This window comes from Theropithecus gelada, chromosome 8, assembly GCF_003255815.1.
Source record: "Theropithecus gelada isolate Dixy chromosome 8, Tgel_1.0, whole genome shotgun sequence".
Classification (NCBI taxonomy): domain Eukaryota; kingdom Metazoa; phylum Chordata; class Mammalia; order Primates; family Cercopithecidae; genus Theropithecus; species Theropithecus gelada.
Window position 1 is genome coordinate 100,074,957 of NC_037676.1, and position 16,326 is coordinate 100,091,282.

Below are 16,326 nucleotides of genomic sequence, written 5' to 3' on the forward strand. Positions count from 1 at the left end.
TCAATATAATAAATGGCAAAGGCCGGGCGTGGTGGCTCATGCCTGTAATCCCAGCACTTTGGGAGGCTGAGGCAGGCGGATCATGAGATTAGGAGTTTGAGACCAGCTGACAGATATGTGAAACCCTGTCTCTACTGAAAATACAAAAAGTAGCCAGGTGTGGTGGCACACACCTGTAATCCCAGCTACTCAGGAGGCTGAGGCAGGACAATTGCTTGAACCTGGGAGGCGGAGGTTGCAGTGAGCCAAGATCACGCCACTATACTCTAGCCTGGGTGACAAAGTGAGACTCCATCTCATGAATAAATAAGCAACTAGGTGCAGTGGCTCACGCCTGTAATCCCAACACTTTGGGAGCCAAGGCAGGAGGATTGCTTGAGTCCAGGATTTAGAGACCAGCCTGGGCAACATGGCTAGACTCAGTATTTACAGAAAGCACAAAAATTAGCTGGGTGTCATGGTGTGTGCTTGTAATCCCAGCTACTCAGGAGACTGAGTGGGAAGACCACTTGAGCCCAGGAAGTTGAGGCTGCAATAAGCTGTAATTGCGCCACTGCACTCCAGCCTGGGTGACAAAGTGAGGCCTTGTAAATATATATATATATATATTTGTGTGTGTGTGTGTGTGTGTGCAATAAATAGCAAAGGGTCTATTTGACTTTTTTTTTTTTTTTTTTTTTTTTTTTTTTTTTGAGACAGAGTCTTGCTCTATTGCCCAGGCTGGATTACAGTGACGCACTCCGCAATCTCGGCGCACTGCAACCTCTACCTCCCAGGTTCAGGCGATTTTCCTGCCTCAGCCTCATGAGTAGCTGGGATTACAGGCGCACGCCACCACCCCTGGCTAATTTTTGTATTTTCAGTAGAGACGGGTTTTCACCATGTTGGCCAGGCTGGTCTCGAACTCCTGACCTCAAGTGATCTGCCTGCCTCAGCCTCCCAAAGTGCTGGGATTACAGGCATGAACCAGCGCACCTGGCCTCTGTTCAACATTTTTATATTAAATCATTTTCAGAAGCCATTTTATGAAGAATATTTGATCCGTTCTGTGACTTAATGTAGATAAGTGAGAATAGAGGGGAAAAGGAGATTAAAAATAAGTAATAATAAAACTTCTGGATATGAAATAAATACAGGGAACACTAAGAAAGGTAAAGAGACTAGGCAACATAAATACAACTTCAGGGCCGGCCACGGTGGCTCATGCCTTGTAATCCCAGCACTTTGGGAGGTCCGGATGGGTAGATCATTTGCACTCAGAAGTTCGAGACCAGCCTGGGCAGCATGGTGAAACCCCCCTCTCTACCAAAAATACAAAAAAATTGCCGGATGTGGTGATGTGCACCTGTGGTCCCAGGTACTTGGGGGACCGAGATGGGAGGATCTTGTGAGCCCAGGAGGCAGAGGTTGCAGGGAATGAAGATCATGCCACTGCACTCCAGCCTCGGTGACAGAGTGAGATCCTGTCTCTCTCTCTCACACACACACACAAATACAACTTCAGATACCTGGAATAGGAAGAAAGAATCCTAGTAATTACTTGGGCTCACACCATTTCCTCTTGTATCCTTATCCCATTTTGCTTTCTCGAATCTATGGGGCCTGGAAGAATAGGGTCTAGAGAAGCATTACTTACCCTTCTTTCTATGTTCGGGATAATGATCACAGATAGAGCTAATAGGTGAAATGATCTTCTCATCTCTCACATCCTGAAGGCGCTCCAGATTACTGACGTTTTTATCATTACCAGGTCCTGATCATTTTTTAATGGATATGCCTCAGTGAGGCAAATAAGTTAGTTTACCTCTTTTCTGCTTCCAGGCTGTAGAGAAGTAAGGCTCAAGAATCTAGGCTCTGCCTTAAGCATTTTAATTTCACTACCAGACTGGATAAAACACTGAAAATTTGGACCTGAGTGTTACCAGTTGCTTGAATCAGTAGGACCAGTAACCACAGTGTGCTCATAGGAAACAGAAGCTGTTGCTGCTGCTATTTGAGAAATTCTTACCTGTTGGGAAGGAGATTAGGGGTTGTCATCTACTGGTAGTTCAGAAGTTAGCTATTTTCCTTCTGTTTTTCACAAAAATTTTTGAAGCATTCTGAGTTGGTGGAAATGGACAGCAAGCATTGAATCACCAACAAGTATAAAATCAGCCAGTCTCAGTGGTTCACCCTATAATCCCAGCTACTCCGGAGGTTGAAGTGGGAGGATCGCTTGAACCCAGAGGTCAAGGCTGCAGTGAACTGTTTGGTGCCTCTGCACTCTAGGCTAGGCCACAGAGCGATACTGTGTCTCAAAAAAGAAAAGTATAAAATCATCTTATTTATAATGAAACATGAGAATATAAAAGTTAGGCCAGGCGTGTTGGCTCACACCTATAATCCCAGCACTTTGGGAGGCTGAGGCAGGCGGATCACGAAGTCAGGAGATTGAGACCATCCTGGCTAACACGGTAAAACCTTGTCTCTACTAAAAATCAAAAAAAAAGTTAGCTGGGCATGGTGGCGGGCATCTGTAGTCCCAACTACTCGGGAGGCTGTGGCAGGAGAATTGCTTGAACCTGGGAGGCAGAGGTTGCAGTGAGCCTGGATTGTGCCACTGCACTCCAGCCTGGGCGACAGAGCGAGACTCCACCTCAAAAAAAAGTTAATGAAAAAAATTATTCATTTCTATTTGAAATTCGGTAGACATTTTGTAATTTCATACCTTCATTTTTATCTCAACATATTCATAAATGTCGTGGGTGATGATTGATTTGGCCGTATCACTAGAGGGCAGGTATGAGTTACATTGCTTATCTGGAAACCATATTAGTATTGAATTGCTGCTAAACAACCTCTTAGTATTACTGTGATATTTAAACTTTATTTGAAAATTTCACCAAAAAACCTGAGATGATTTTTTCCTAAAATAGCCTGTCAAGACTCTTCCACCTGCTACTTCTACCGAGCCATCTGTTATCTTATCAAAAAGTGATTCTGACAAGAGCTCCTCCCAAGTGCCGCCAACTCTACAAGAGACAGATAAATCCAAGTCAAATAACAAGCAAAATAGTGTGCCTCCTTCACAGAGTAAGTAATCCTCATTTTTTGTTCCTTTGTACTGTTTACATTTTTCATGTGTTAAGATTCTGATCTTAAAAGTCTAATGGATTAATAAGAGTAGCCCTTTCTTCCTTTGAAAATGCTAAATTTTTTGGACGTTTGTGTACTTAAGTTGTGAAGGCCAAGCTGTTAAAATAACTGAAGGAGGCTGGGTGCTGTGGTTCACACCTGCAATCCCGGCACTTTGGGAGGCCAAGGCGGGCGGATCATTTGAGGTCAGAAGTTCAAGACCAGCCTAGCCAACATGGTGAAACCAAGTCTCTACTAAAAATACAAAAATTAGCTGGGTGTACTGGCCGCACATCTGTTATCCCAGCTACTGGGGAGGCTGAGGCAGGAGAATCGCTTGAACCCAGGAGGCAGAGGTTGTAGTGAGCCAAGATTGCACCATTGCACTCCAGCCTGGGTGACAGAGCGAGACTCAATAAATAAATAAATGATCAACCTATCTATCTATCTATCTGCCTCTGAAGGAGAGAATACAATGTTGAGAACAGAGAGGGAGAACTTTCGTGCCTGCCTGCTTGTCTATCTGGTCCCTCTCCCTTTTTCTCTGCACATGTTCTTGAGGCTACAAATTATTCTATGCTTTTTTTCCTCCTTTACTCTCTTCAGCTACCTTTAGTATCCATTTTACCCATTTTTCTCTTTTATTAGTTAGGTTGATCTGTATTAAATAACAGTTTTTTTAGGTCAAAACTGGTTGAATATCAGCAGTTCCATATTGTTCAACCTAATAAAATACCATCGAAAAGAAAGGAGGGAGGAAGACATAGAATAACTTAAAATATATAATAAGGGCTTGAAAACTTAAACATAAAATTTGAATATTTTAAAAGATTTTCATAGTTACTACTTTTATATTATTGAGATGTAACAATATTTACTATCCTCCTAATTTTTTTCTTCATTTTCCCCCCTTTTTCTTTTTAGCCAAGTCTGAAACTAGCTGGGAATCTCCCAAACAAATAAAAAAGAAGAAAAAAGCCAGACGAGAAACGTGAAATTTTTTTTCCTGAATTGGACATGTGTTTGCAAACACTGTCTTGAAGATTATGCTGTTTATGCAATAATTTGTGAACATGTACAGAGTTTTATATAAATTTAAACCAATTTTTAAAACAAAACTGCGGACACAACCACCATAAAAATGGAATCAAAAGAAAGTTAATTTATGAAATTAAGAGGTCAGCAGAATATACTCAGTGATGGAAGACACTTGGGAAAGTCTTTTTAATTGAACAAGAACGATCTTAATTTAAGAATATTATCTTGGTTTTACAGCAGTGCCCTGTTTACAACAGATTGTGCCCTATCTCATCTGCAGCCGAGGAATAAAGGATTCTGATTAGAAAGAGGGTTGCCTACAAATTAGTAAGCAATTCCTTGGATCTTATGCACAGAACTTGTACCATTTGAATCTGTTTTATGCTTAAATCAAAGTGCTTTGATCAAATACATAACCCGCCATATCTTTACATATTTGTTGGTAGCAATTTGTATTAAAGAAATCACAAGTGCAAATAAAAAGTCATTTATCATTTGTTTAACTAAACTGTCATGGTTTAGTTTACAATTTTTAAAAGTTCTTAAAATACCGAAAATGCAGTTGACACTTGTATGGCTTATGAAGTTATTTTTGATAGTCTTACATTACTTGAATTGTTCAAAGTACAGTATATTTTAAATTAAGAAAAGTGAACTATATGTATTTGTTTTATACATTTAAGGCTTAGACTCATAAATAATGCTATTGTTTATGATTTGAAAACTTTCAGGCAAAATCCAATTTACATTTTTCCTTTCCCTAGCAATTACTTTTTTCCAGCTTCAACACTTCTTAGTTACTAATACTTTTTTGACTTTAAAAATGAAATCATTCACAAACTTTTGGTATATGATGGAGAATGAAAAACTAGAGTCAGACAGCTTTAATTGACATTGTCAAGACCTCCAGTTATCAGGAATACATTTTTTTACTGCCTTAACCTGTAGTGCGTAGAATATGCATCAATTTCTTGAAGGGGATTCATGTTTTTATAAGAATTTTCATGTAATTATTGCAATTGTGGTCAAATAAGGAACGTTTCCTGCTTGAAATTATATTGATTTAAATGATGCGTGAGATGTTTCACCATTTTCAGGCACTGTGTAATTCTATTGTAATAAACTGGCAGGTATCTTTGTAACTATAAATAGTGCATGCTCAGCCATGTACACTGTAAATAGCCTTTACCAAACGTGTTTGACAAGGACCATAATTAACATCACTTAGTGAATTGTGATAAAGAAAACCAAGCCATGATTTATTCGATGTGATTGGCTTAATTGTTTTTATGTGGCGCCAAGAATGAACCTGTTTAACAGCTGTAACCAATGGTACTGATCTATCCATCCAATGTTGTCATTATATTTGATTGTGGTTCAATAGTATTGCATTGTCAGACTAGGAAAGCTAAACAAACAAAATGGTTTTAGTTTTGCTGAAGACTGGCCTTATTAATGGACAGCTTTCCTAACAAGAGATTATTAATTTTTATCAGGTGTTAACATCTGTTTCAGGAACATGGCAGTATGTTTACATGTCAGAAGTTTTGTTTAATTCTATGGTATTTCTAAATTGACTTGTTTAAATAAATTCAGCAAATGGATAGCATTGTTTTTTATTTGCTTCAATATGGGGGTAGGTAATAGCTAAAGTGCCAAGGATGGATTTCTTCAAATGACTTTATTCTGTTAGCTTTACATAGGTGTTGGAGGATTCCGAAGGTGTCAGCACTTTGTAAAGGTACCACAAAGGAGAATTTGATAGGGAATCTAATTTTAGAATGTGCCAAATGGTCTATGCTCAACAATATAATTGAACTCTCTCAACTCTACCTCACCATTTCTTTATCTTAAAATTCTGTTGGCTATGTCAAACATTGGACTTTATTTTTTCAGCCTAGTATCTCCCCATTCTACCACCTATGCCAGATGTTAAAGACACCAGATGTTTTGAGGAGAAAGGTGTTGTGGAGATGCAGAGATGCACTGCTAAGTTGAGGTGGATCCAGTATAGAGATACCTCTATGAATTCTTTCTGGCTCAAGAGCTAGGACTTGGGTTTTGTTTTAAGAGATGGCAGCTGACTGGGTGCAATGGCTCACGTCTGTAGTACCAGCACTTTGGGAGGCCAAGGCAGGTGGATCACGAGGTCAGGAGTTCAAGACTAGCCTGGCCAAGAGGGTGAAACCCCATCTCTACTAAAAATACAAAAAAAAATTAGCTGGGCATGGTGGTGGGCCCCTGTAATCCCAGCTATTCAGGAGGCTAAGGCAGAGAATCATTTGAACCCAGGAGGCGGAGGTTGCAAAGCCAAGATCGTGCCCCACTGCACTCCAGCCTGGGCAACAGAGCAAGACTCTGTCTCAAAAAAAAAAAGATGGCAGCTATATAAACGATAAAATTAATTACATTCTCTTTCACATGCATGAGGTGCAAACTCTGTCACAAAGTATTTTAATTACCCTTTACCTTGTTTCATAGATCTTTATGTGACATAAAAACTGTTTCTGGGCCAGGCGCAGTGGTTCACACCTGTAATCCTAACACTTTGGGAGGCCGAGGCACGTGGATCACCTGAGGTCAGGAGTTTGAGACTAGCCTGGCCAATATGGTGAAACCCCATCTCTAATAAAAATGCAAAAATTAGACGGGCATGGTAGCCGGTGCCTGTAATCCCACCTACTCGGGAGGCTGAGGCAGAGAATCGCTTGAATCCAGGGCAGTGGTGGAGGTTGCAGTGAGCCGAGATCGCGCCACTGCACTCCAGCATAAAAGACAGCGAGACTCGGTCTCAAGAAAAAAAAAAAAAAGTTTCTGGCACCTGAACAGGAACTAGTTTACATCATCAACTCAGAAAGCACTAAAATCTAGGTGGTGATTCAGGGAGGAGCAGGGGAAGAGAGCCTATTCTATGGCGGCATGAATAAAATGCTTCCAGAACTAGTAGGGAAATAAGTAACCTCTTCAGGCTTTATCAGGACTGGAGGGGAACCTTGCTCATGTTAGCAAGCAAGGTGTCCTAGAGAAGCCACTCAAAAGGCTCCCTAATCCAGCCTGTCTCCACATACGTACTGAAAATTCTTCCCTACTCTGAGGCAGGGTGTAGTGGTTTAGGGGTTTCTCCAGACTGGAATCCTACCTATCTGCACCCACAATTGAGCAAAACAACAGTTGAGAGAGTCCAAAAAAAAAAAGTATTAAAATGTGATTGATGTAATTTACCATGTTTACTTTGTGCATGCATTTTATTGGGGAGGGGAAGTCAGAATAATTCACCCAAATCTAATGGTCTTATTTCATAGGCTAATCTGGTTTATATTTGCATTACAGATACTGGAGGGCAATATTTAACTACAGAGTTTAGTTTTTCTTAATTAAAAACAGTCCTCTATTAATATAGTGTGAAATATCTTTCAAAATGTAGAGTTTAGGTTTAAGATGTCTACTAGATATCTTACGATTTTCCTGTAAACTCATTGCACAAACTGGAATTACTTTCCAAAAGACTTAGGGAATGCAAATATGTTATTTGTAAGATGCATTGAGTATTGTAAATAAAACAAACCATTTTTGATTTGTTTAAATTGCTCGTTACAGTTCTCTTGTGGGAAGGGACTTCGTCAGTCATTTTGCATCTTAAGCTAGTCTAAACTTTTTGTTGTTGTTGTTTTCCTAAAACCATAGGTGCAAGCTTTACCACTGGGAAGTCATATTGAATTAAGCACTTTAGAAAATGTCACTGTTTGTGACACACAATGTTCTCTACAGAAAACAACTTCTATCTTATGTCATTTTAGCAGATGTAACTGCCTTCCACCAGGTGCAATATATCATTTGCATCAGCCTTTCAGTTAAGGAAATTAAAACTTGGCATTATGTGTTAGTTTGTATGTATGAGTTTGGCTGTATCCCCAAACAATAATTGCTTGTACAAGATAGAAGTTTGTCTCTCAGCTGGGCATGGTGACTCATGACTGTAATCTAAGCTCTTTGAGAGGCTGACACAGGAGGATTGCTTGAGCCCAGGAGTTTGAAACCAGCCTGAGCAATATAGTGAGACCCTGATCTCGACAAAAAAAAAAAAAAAAGAATTAAAAAACAAAAAAAGATTGTTTCTCTTTCATATAAAAGTTTGGGAAGGCAATCCAGAGCCCATATGACATTATGCAGGGTCAGGGATCCAGGTTTTTTATATTGTTCCTCCCCATTCTCAACCTGTGGTGTTGTGTTTTGTTTTGTTTTTTTCTCCTTTTAATGAGATAGGGTCTCACTCTGTTGCCCAGGCTGGAGTGCAGTGGCACAGTTCTAGCTCACTTCAGCCTGGAACTCCTGGACTCAAGCTATATTCTCCCACTTTAGCCTCAGCCTCCAGAGTACCTGGGACTACAGGTACACACCACCATGCCTGGCTAAAAATTTTTTTTCTTTTTTTTTGTAGAGATGAGGTCATTGCTATGTTGCCCAGGCTGGCCTTGAACTCCTGGGCTTAAGTGACCCTCCTGCCTTGGCCTCCCAAAGTGCTAGGATTACAGGTGTGAGCCACCGCACCTGGCCAACATGTGGCTTTCAATTCTTACTTGAAGACAGCTGCTCTAGCTAGAAACTTCCTGTCAGCATTTGAGCCAGCTAATAGAGGGCATTACCACCCCCACCCCCAAGAACACTTCCTAGAAGTTACACACAATACATAAACTTAAATTTCAAACAGTTGCTTGGTCCTACTAGCCATGAGGCTGAATGGGACGTCGTATTCTGTCTGGGTTGTCATGGGCCAAATTGATATTTTGGGATTCTGTTACTAAGGAAGAAGAGAATTGGATAATGGGCACCTCTAACAGTGTCTGTCAGAGTTGACATACATTGTGTATCTCCTGCACCAAAGCATTTTTGAGGTCAAGTGTTCTTCCGGCTGAGCAGAAATTTGGAAGGCTGTTGAGTGCTACTTAGTGTAGCAGCTGATAATGTTCCAACTTCTATATGATGGTTGTTTTTGTTTTTGTTTCTAGAGACAGGGTCTCACTGTTGCCCAGGCTGGTCTCCAATTCCTGGGCTCAGGCAGTCCTCCCGCCTCAGCCTCCTAAATGCTGGGATTGCAGGCATGACCCACTGTGCCCAGTCTATATATAATAGATTTTAGAAGAAATTTCTGCCACTCAATGACTGCTTTAAATTCTAGAGACAGAGCGGCTGAGAGAAGCTTAGTAGCCTGCCTGCGCATACTGTAAGTATAGATTATATAACAAGTTGAAAGAGAATCACCCTGGTATATAATCTTTTAAAACATGAAAAAGGCATTACCATTGTTCTGGTCTAAGTACTCTTAACAGGACAATGATTTCTAACCCTAGCATCACGACATGTATATAGTGTGTTGTAAGATGTTTGCCAGCTAGGCCGGGCGCGGTGGCTCAAGCCTGTAATCCCAGCACTTTGGGAGGCCGAGACGGGCGGATCACGAGGTCACGAGATCAAGACCATCCTGGCTAACACGGTGGAACCCCGTCTCTACTAAAAATACAAAAAACTAGCCGGGCGAGGTGGCGGGCGCCTGTAGTCCCAGCTACTCGGGAGGCTGAGGCAGGAGAATGGCGTAAACCCAGGAGGCGGAGCTTGCAGTGAGCTGAGATCTGGCCACTGCACTCCAGCCTGGGCAACAGAGTGAGACTCCGCCTCAAAAAAAAAAAAAAAAAAAAAAGATGTTTGCCAGCTAATAGTTACAGTACTGAAGTTTGTGAATAAGTTAACTGAGAAAACTTTAAGCAGGTTCAAGGTTATCCCATGATAGTAGCATTCTTATTTGTACATATGTGCTTTCCTTTTTTATTTGTGTCAAGGCATTTAAAAGGAATATATGTAACATGTACCTAAGTTTTAAAGCATAATAAAATGAACACGTCTGAAAACACCATTCTGCTCAAGAAATAGAACATTACTTAAGAAATAGAGTGTTACAAGGGGATATTGGGAACCAGCTTGACTTGTAACAGGATTAGAAGGGGAAAGGCTTGGGTGAAAATTACTGTTCTCAAGTGCCTCCCCTGGCACAGGTCCTTTTTGGTACCATCAGAGGCTTACAGTCCCAGGAAACATCTAGCCTGATCTCAGAAAGGTTTCATGGCAACTTCATTGCCACTCCTCCCTCAAGACATTTCACTGATATGTTGGGAAGTTGTTTTAGTAAGTACACACGGGCACGATGACTATGAATGTGAATGGTGCCCCATGCTGTATAGTGCACAACTCTACATGGCAGCCTTTCCCTGAGGAAGGGGGATAGATCACAAGACAGATGGCATGTCTAGACAGCTTTGCCCCACTCTGAAAAGCAGCAAGTGCCCCACAGGCACTTAGAGTGAGGGCTCCTGTGAGGTTTGTTGTGGGGCTGGAGACTCTTGACAGACACTAAAGGAGGTCTTTGGCAAACAGCAAGAGCTATTAGTGACAGGATAGTGAGATTACCAGTAATTTCTTTTTTTTTTTTTTTTTTTTTTTTGAGACAAAGTCTCGCTCTGTTGCTCTGGTGCTCAGGCTGGGGTGCAGTGGCATGATCTCAGTTCACTGCAACGTCTGTCTCCCGGGTTCAAGTGCTCTTCCTGCCTTAGCCTCCCGAGTAGCTGGGATTACAGGCGCACGCCACCACGCTTGGGTAATTTTTTGTAGTTTTAGTAGAGATGGGGTTTCACCATGTTGGCCAGGCTGGTCTCAAACTCCTGACCTCAAGTGATCCACCCACCTCTGCCTCCCAAAGTGCTGGGATTACAGGCATGAGCCACTGGGTCCAGCCTATTTTTTTAACAGACAGAAACTTCCTCTGTACCAGGCTGGAGTACAGTGGCACAATCATGGCTCACTGCAGCCTCAAACTCCTGGACTCAAGCAATCCTCCTGCCTCAGCCTCCTGAGTAGCTGGGACTACAAGCACTCACCACCACACCTGGATAATTTTATTTTTTATAGAGACGGGGTCTTGCTTTGTTGCCCAGGCTGGTCCCAAACTTCTGGGCTCAAGCAATCCACCCACCTTGGCCTCACAAACTGCTGAGATTAACAGGCATAAGCCACTGTGCCCAGCCTGAAATTTTTAAAAATACCTCAAAGATCATGAAAATAAATAATTTAGGCCAGGTGTGGTGGCTCACACCTGCAATCCTAGCACTTTGGGAGACCAAGGCGGGAGGATCACCTGAGGTCAGGAGTTCAAGACCAGCCTGGCCAACATAGTATAACCCCATCTCTACTAAAATACAAAAATTAGCCAGGTGTAATGGCAGGTGCCTGTAATCCCAGCTACTTGGGAGGCTGAGACGGGAGAACCGCTTGAACCTGGGAGACAATGATTGCAGTGAGCCAAGGTGGTGCCACTGCACTCCAGCCTGGATGGCTGAGAGAGACTTCGTCTCAAATAATCTGAGAAAGATCAAATAAGGAAAAAATAGTGGGCAGTGGTGGGAAGGAGCAGAGGGCTAGTCTTAAGAATAAAATATTAGAATAAAATATAAAACAGCTTGCATCAATAAGTATTCTTTGTTGTAAAACCCAGAATCTGCTCTGGCAAGTTCAAGCTGAAAAGGAATCTAGAAGGACCAGAGATCCAGGCCCTTTCACCATCAAGAATAACACCTAAAACCAAGTGCGGTGATTCACTCCCATAATCCCAGCACTTTGGCAGGCCCAGGCAGGTGGGTCACCTGAGGTCAGGAGTTCAAGATCAGCCTGGCCAACATGGTGAAACCACGTCTCTACTAAAAATACAAAAATTAGCCAGGTGTCTGGCATATGCCTGTAATCCCAGCTACTCAGGAGCTGAGGCAGGAGAATCACTTGAACCCAGGAGGTGGAGGTCGCAGTGAGCCGAGATCATGCCATTGCACTCCAGCCTGGGAGACAGTGCGAGACTCCATCTCAAAAAAAAAGAGAGAGAGAGAGCAAGAATAACACCTAGCCATTTTCGAGTCTGCTCTAGCAAAAACAATCCACCCATCAGCTCCTGAGGATGCTTGGAACTGAACGCCAGCACCTCCACTCTACTGCTGCTAACGATAATGAATAGTTGGATGCCACTCCACCATGCTTGCCAAACTAGATTCTGTCAGGCATACACCCTGTCCTTGCTCCTTTCTTAAGTGCTTCTCAGAGGCTGGGTCATACCCATGTCTGTGTCAAGCAGCGAGGGAGACTGAGAATGAATTTGGGGAACTCCAAATGGAAAGAATATTCAAGATATATTCATTGAGTTGGGCACAGTGGCTCATGCCTGTAATCCCAGCACTTTGGGAGGCCGAAGTGGACTGATCATGAGGTTAAGAGAGGGAGACCATCCTGGCCAACATAGTGAAACCCCATCTCTACTAAAAATACAAAAATTAGCTGGGTGTGGTGGCACACGCCTGTAATCCCAGCTACGCGGGAGGCTGAGGCAGGAAAATCACTTGAACCCGGGAGCGTGGAGGTTGCAGTGAGCCGAGATCATGCCACTGCACTCCAGCCTGGCAACACAGTGAGACTCCATCTCAAAAAATAAAAAAAATAGCCAGGCGCGGTGGCTCAAGCCTGTAATCCCAGCACTTTGGGAGGCCGAGACGGGTGGATCACGAGGTCAGGAGATCGAGACCATCCTGGCTAACACGGTGAAACCCCGTCTCTACTAAAAAATACAAAAAACTAGCTGGGCGAGGTGGCGGGCGCCTGTAGTCCCAGCTACTCGGGAGGCTGAGGCAGGAGAATGGCGTAAACCCGGGAGGCAGAGCTTGCAGTGAGCTGAGATCTGGCCACTGCACTCCAGCTTGGACGACAGAGCCAGACTCCGTCTCAAAAAAAATAAAAATAGGCCGGGCGCGGTGGCTCAAGCCTGTAATCCCAGCACTTTGGGAGGCCGAGATGGGCGGATCACGAGGTCAGGAGATCGAGACCATCCTGGCTAACACGGTGAAACCCCGTCTCTACTAAGAAATACAAAAAAAATAGCCGGGCGAGGTGGCAGCGCCTGTAGTCCCAGCTACTCGGGAGGCTGAGGCCGGAGAATGGCGTGAACCCGGGAGGCGGAGCTTGCAGTGAGCTGAGATCCGGCCACTGCACTCCAGCCTGGGCGACAGAGCGAGACTCCGTCTCAAAAAAAAAAATAAATAAATAAAAAAAATAAAATAAAAATAAAAATAAAAATAAAAACTAAAAATAAAAATAAAAAAGATATTTATTGAACAGTTAAAACCCAATTAACGTGCACTCTACCAGTGGAATTAATAAATTCTTAACAAAGGGATAGTCAAATTGGTCAGGAGAACCAGAGTATGGAATCCAGAAATAGAAAAGAATTTTGTATACAACTTTAGTGTTTTAGTGGAAAAGTAATTGAACTAATTAGTGACTTACTTAATAGATGGTACTGGCACTACTTATTTGGAAGAAAATAAATCTGGGACCTTATCACACATATTAGAAAAAAAACTTTAAAGATAATACAGAAAGCTATACGTATAACCTAGGGATCAGGAAGATATATATTTTGTTGTAACATTTACGCTCCGTTAAACTTTAAGGAGACAGATTCTTAACTAAGACTGGAAACCCAGAAGCTATAAAAGAAAAGATGGGGCCAGGCACGGTGACTTACACCTGTAATCCCAGCACTTTGGGAGGCCTTGGCAGGCGACTCACGAGGTCAGGAGTTCAAGACCAGCCTGGCCAACATGGTGAAACTCTGCCTCTATTAAAAAGACAAAAAAATTAGCTGGGCATAGTGGCAGGAGGAAGAGGAGGAGGAAGAGGTGAAGGAGAAAGCAGGAGAAACCTTAAGGAGAAATCTGAAACCACCACAAGGTGGCGACTTGAACATGGGCCATTCTCTCCACGCCCCCATCCCCTTACTACCATTTTTCAAACAAGGAAAATGTAAGCTAGCAATTGAGCACCAATTTGAGTTGCACAGCTGACAAGGGGCAGAAACTAGAAGCCACGTCCCCTGTCCCCGAGTTCAGAGCTCTTCTCACTCTCCCAATCGCTGCATGGCCACGTGCAGATGCCTCTGCATAGGTACCTGTGATAGGGTACCTGTGAATATTTGCCCATGTTTTTCTCTCTGAGGATCGCTTTCTCTCTACCTCCTTGTACCTCTATGTCTCTTTGTCTCTCTCTGTTTATTGCTGTCCTTCGGTGTGTCTTTCCCTTTCTGTTATTCTAATCTCTGTCTCCATTTCCCCAGCCCCCAAATTCATGTTCTCTTTTCTCTCCCTCCCTATTTCCTCTCCTAGTGACTGGACTAAACATGCATCTGAAATATAATACTCAAAGAATGCTTTTAAGTTGTTTACTAAAATAGAATGATTTTATTTGTTGTATTTAAATAAATTACTTCTGATTTGTAAATAATAATTGCACAGAGCTAGTGTAAGTTTCCATTATATTATGTCATAGATTATATTACACTTCTATCCAAACAACAACTCAGTGAGGTGTTACTATTATTCTCATTTTACAGATGAGGAAACCACGAAGTTAAGTAGCTTCCCAGGGTTGAGGAAGCTAACACACTACGGAGTATATCAATTTTTGTTGTTGTTGTTGTTTGTTTGTTTTTTTGAGACTGTCTCGCTCTGTTACCCAGGCTGGAGTGCAGTGGCATGATCTCAGCTCACTGCAAGCTCTGCCTCCCAGGTTCAAGCAATTCTCATGTCTCAGCCTCCCAAGTAGCTGGGACAAAAGGCGTCTGCCACCATGCCCGGTTAATTTTTGTATTTTTTGATAGAGATGGGGTTTTGCCATGCTGGCCAGGCTGGTCTCCAACTTCTGACCTCAAGTTTTCCACCCACTCGGACTCCTAATGTGCTGGGGTTACAGGGATGAGCCACCGTGTCCAGACCTCATTTTGTGTTTAAAAGAAATTAGGGCCGGGTGCGGTGGCTCATACCTGTAATCCCAGCACTTTGGGAGGCTGAAGCGGGTGGATCACCTGAGGGTCTGGAGTTCCAGACCAGCCTGACCAACATGGAGAAGCCCCATCTCTACTAAAAATGCAAAAAATTAACCGGGCGTGGTGGCACATGGCTGTAATCACAGCTACTCGGGAGGCTGAGGCAGGAGAATCATCTGAACCCGGGAGATGGAGGTTGCAGTGAGCCGAGATCACGCCACTGCACTTCAGCCTGTGCAACAAAAGCGAGACTCTGTCTCAAAAAATAATAATAAATTAATTAATTAGTTAATTAACTTACTTTTGCTTAATTTAGCCCCAATAAACTCTTTCCTTGCTACCATGGATCAGAGCTTCGTCAATTAAAAAATAAAAAGAGTTCTGCACTATTACCAGGCTAGACACTGGCAATCATTCAGGTAGGAGATACTCTGAACTAAAGCTCACGAATTTACTTTAAGAGCAAAATAAGAAGAGAGACAGAGGCCGGGCGCAGTGGTTCATGCCTGTAATCCCAGCACTTTGGGAGGCCAAGGCTGGCAGATCACGAGGTCAGGAGTTGGAGACTAGCCTGGCCAATGTGGTGAAACCTCGTCTCTACTAAAACTACAAAAATTAGTACTGCACTCTAGCCTGGGCGACAGAGTGAGTCTCTGTCTCAAAAAAAAAAAAAAGAAAGAAAGAAAGAGAGAGATGGGAGATAGAATTTACACAGATCAATGGGTTGAGATTAATAACACTCTAAAAATGCACAGTGAAGGACAGTTCAGAGTCAAACTATATCAAATATGACTATCTTCAGGTCTCTGATTATCATTTAACTTAATCCTTTGAGTTGGCAATGCATCCATGTGCTTCAAAATTCAAAATCTACCAAACAGAATACAATAAATATGTCTTCCTCTCTTTTTTTCTTTTTCAAATGTTTCTTTTTTTTTTTTTTTGAGATGAAATCTTGCTCTTGTCCCCCAGGCTGGAGTGCAATGGCTCAATCTCAGCTCACTGTAACCTCCGCCTCCCGGGTTCAAGTGACTCTCCTGCCTCAGCCTCCCCAGTAGCTGGGATTACAGGAACCTGCCACCACGCCCGGCTAATTTTTGTATTTTTAGTAGAGATGGGGTTTCACCATGTTGGACAGGCTGGTCTCGAACTCCTGACCTCAGGAGATCCACCCACCTCGGCCTCCCAAAGTGTTGGGATTACAGGCATGAGCCACCACGCCTAGCCCCATCACTCCATTTTATCACAACATTGTGCCTCATTAAATG

At 42.7% G+C, this 16,326-nt stretch overlaps 1 protein-coding gene across 5 annotated transcripts in view; it reads left to right on the forward strand.

Annotated features, from left to right (window-relative positions):
* The window catches only part of MTDH (metadherin), an 81,456-nt gene extending 75,097 nt beyond the window's left edge, over positions 1–6,359 (forward strand). For all 5 annotated transcript variants that reach the window (XM_025393532.1, XM_025393533.1, XM_025393536.1 and 2 more), the window contains 2 exons: positions 2,916–3,072; positions 4,039–6,359. In XM_025393532.1, the coding sequence (XP_025249317.1) occupies positions 2,916–3,072; positions 4,039–4,109 (228 nt within the window). In that variant the 3' untranslated portion in view covers positions 4,110–6,359. The remainder of the gene's footprint in view (positions 1–2,915; positions 3,073–4,038) is intronic.
* Positions 6,360–16,326: the final 9,967 nt, after the last annotated feature.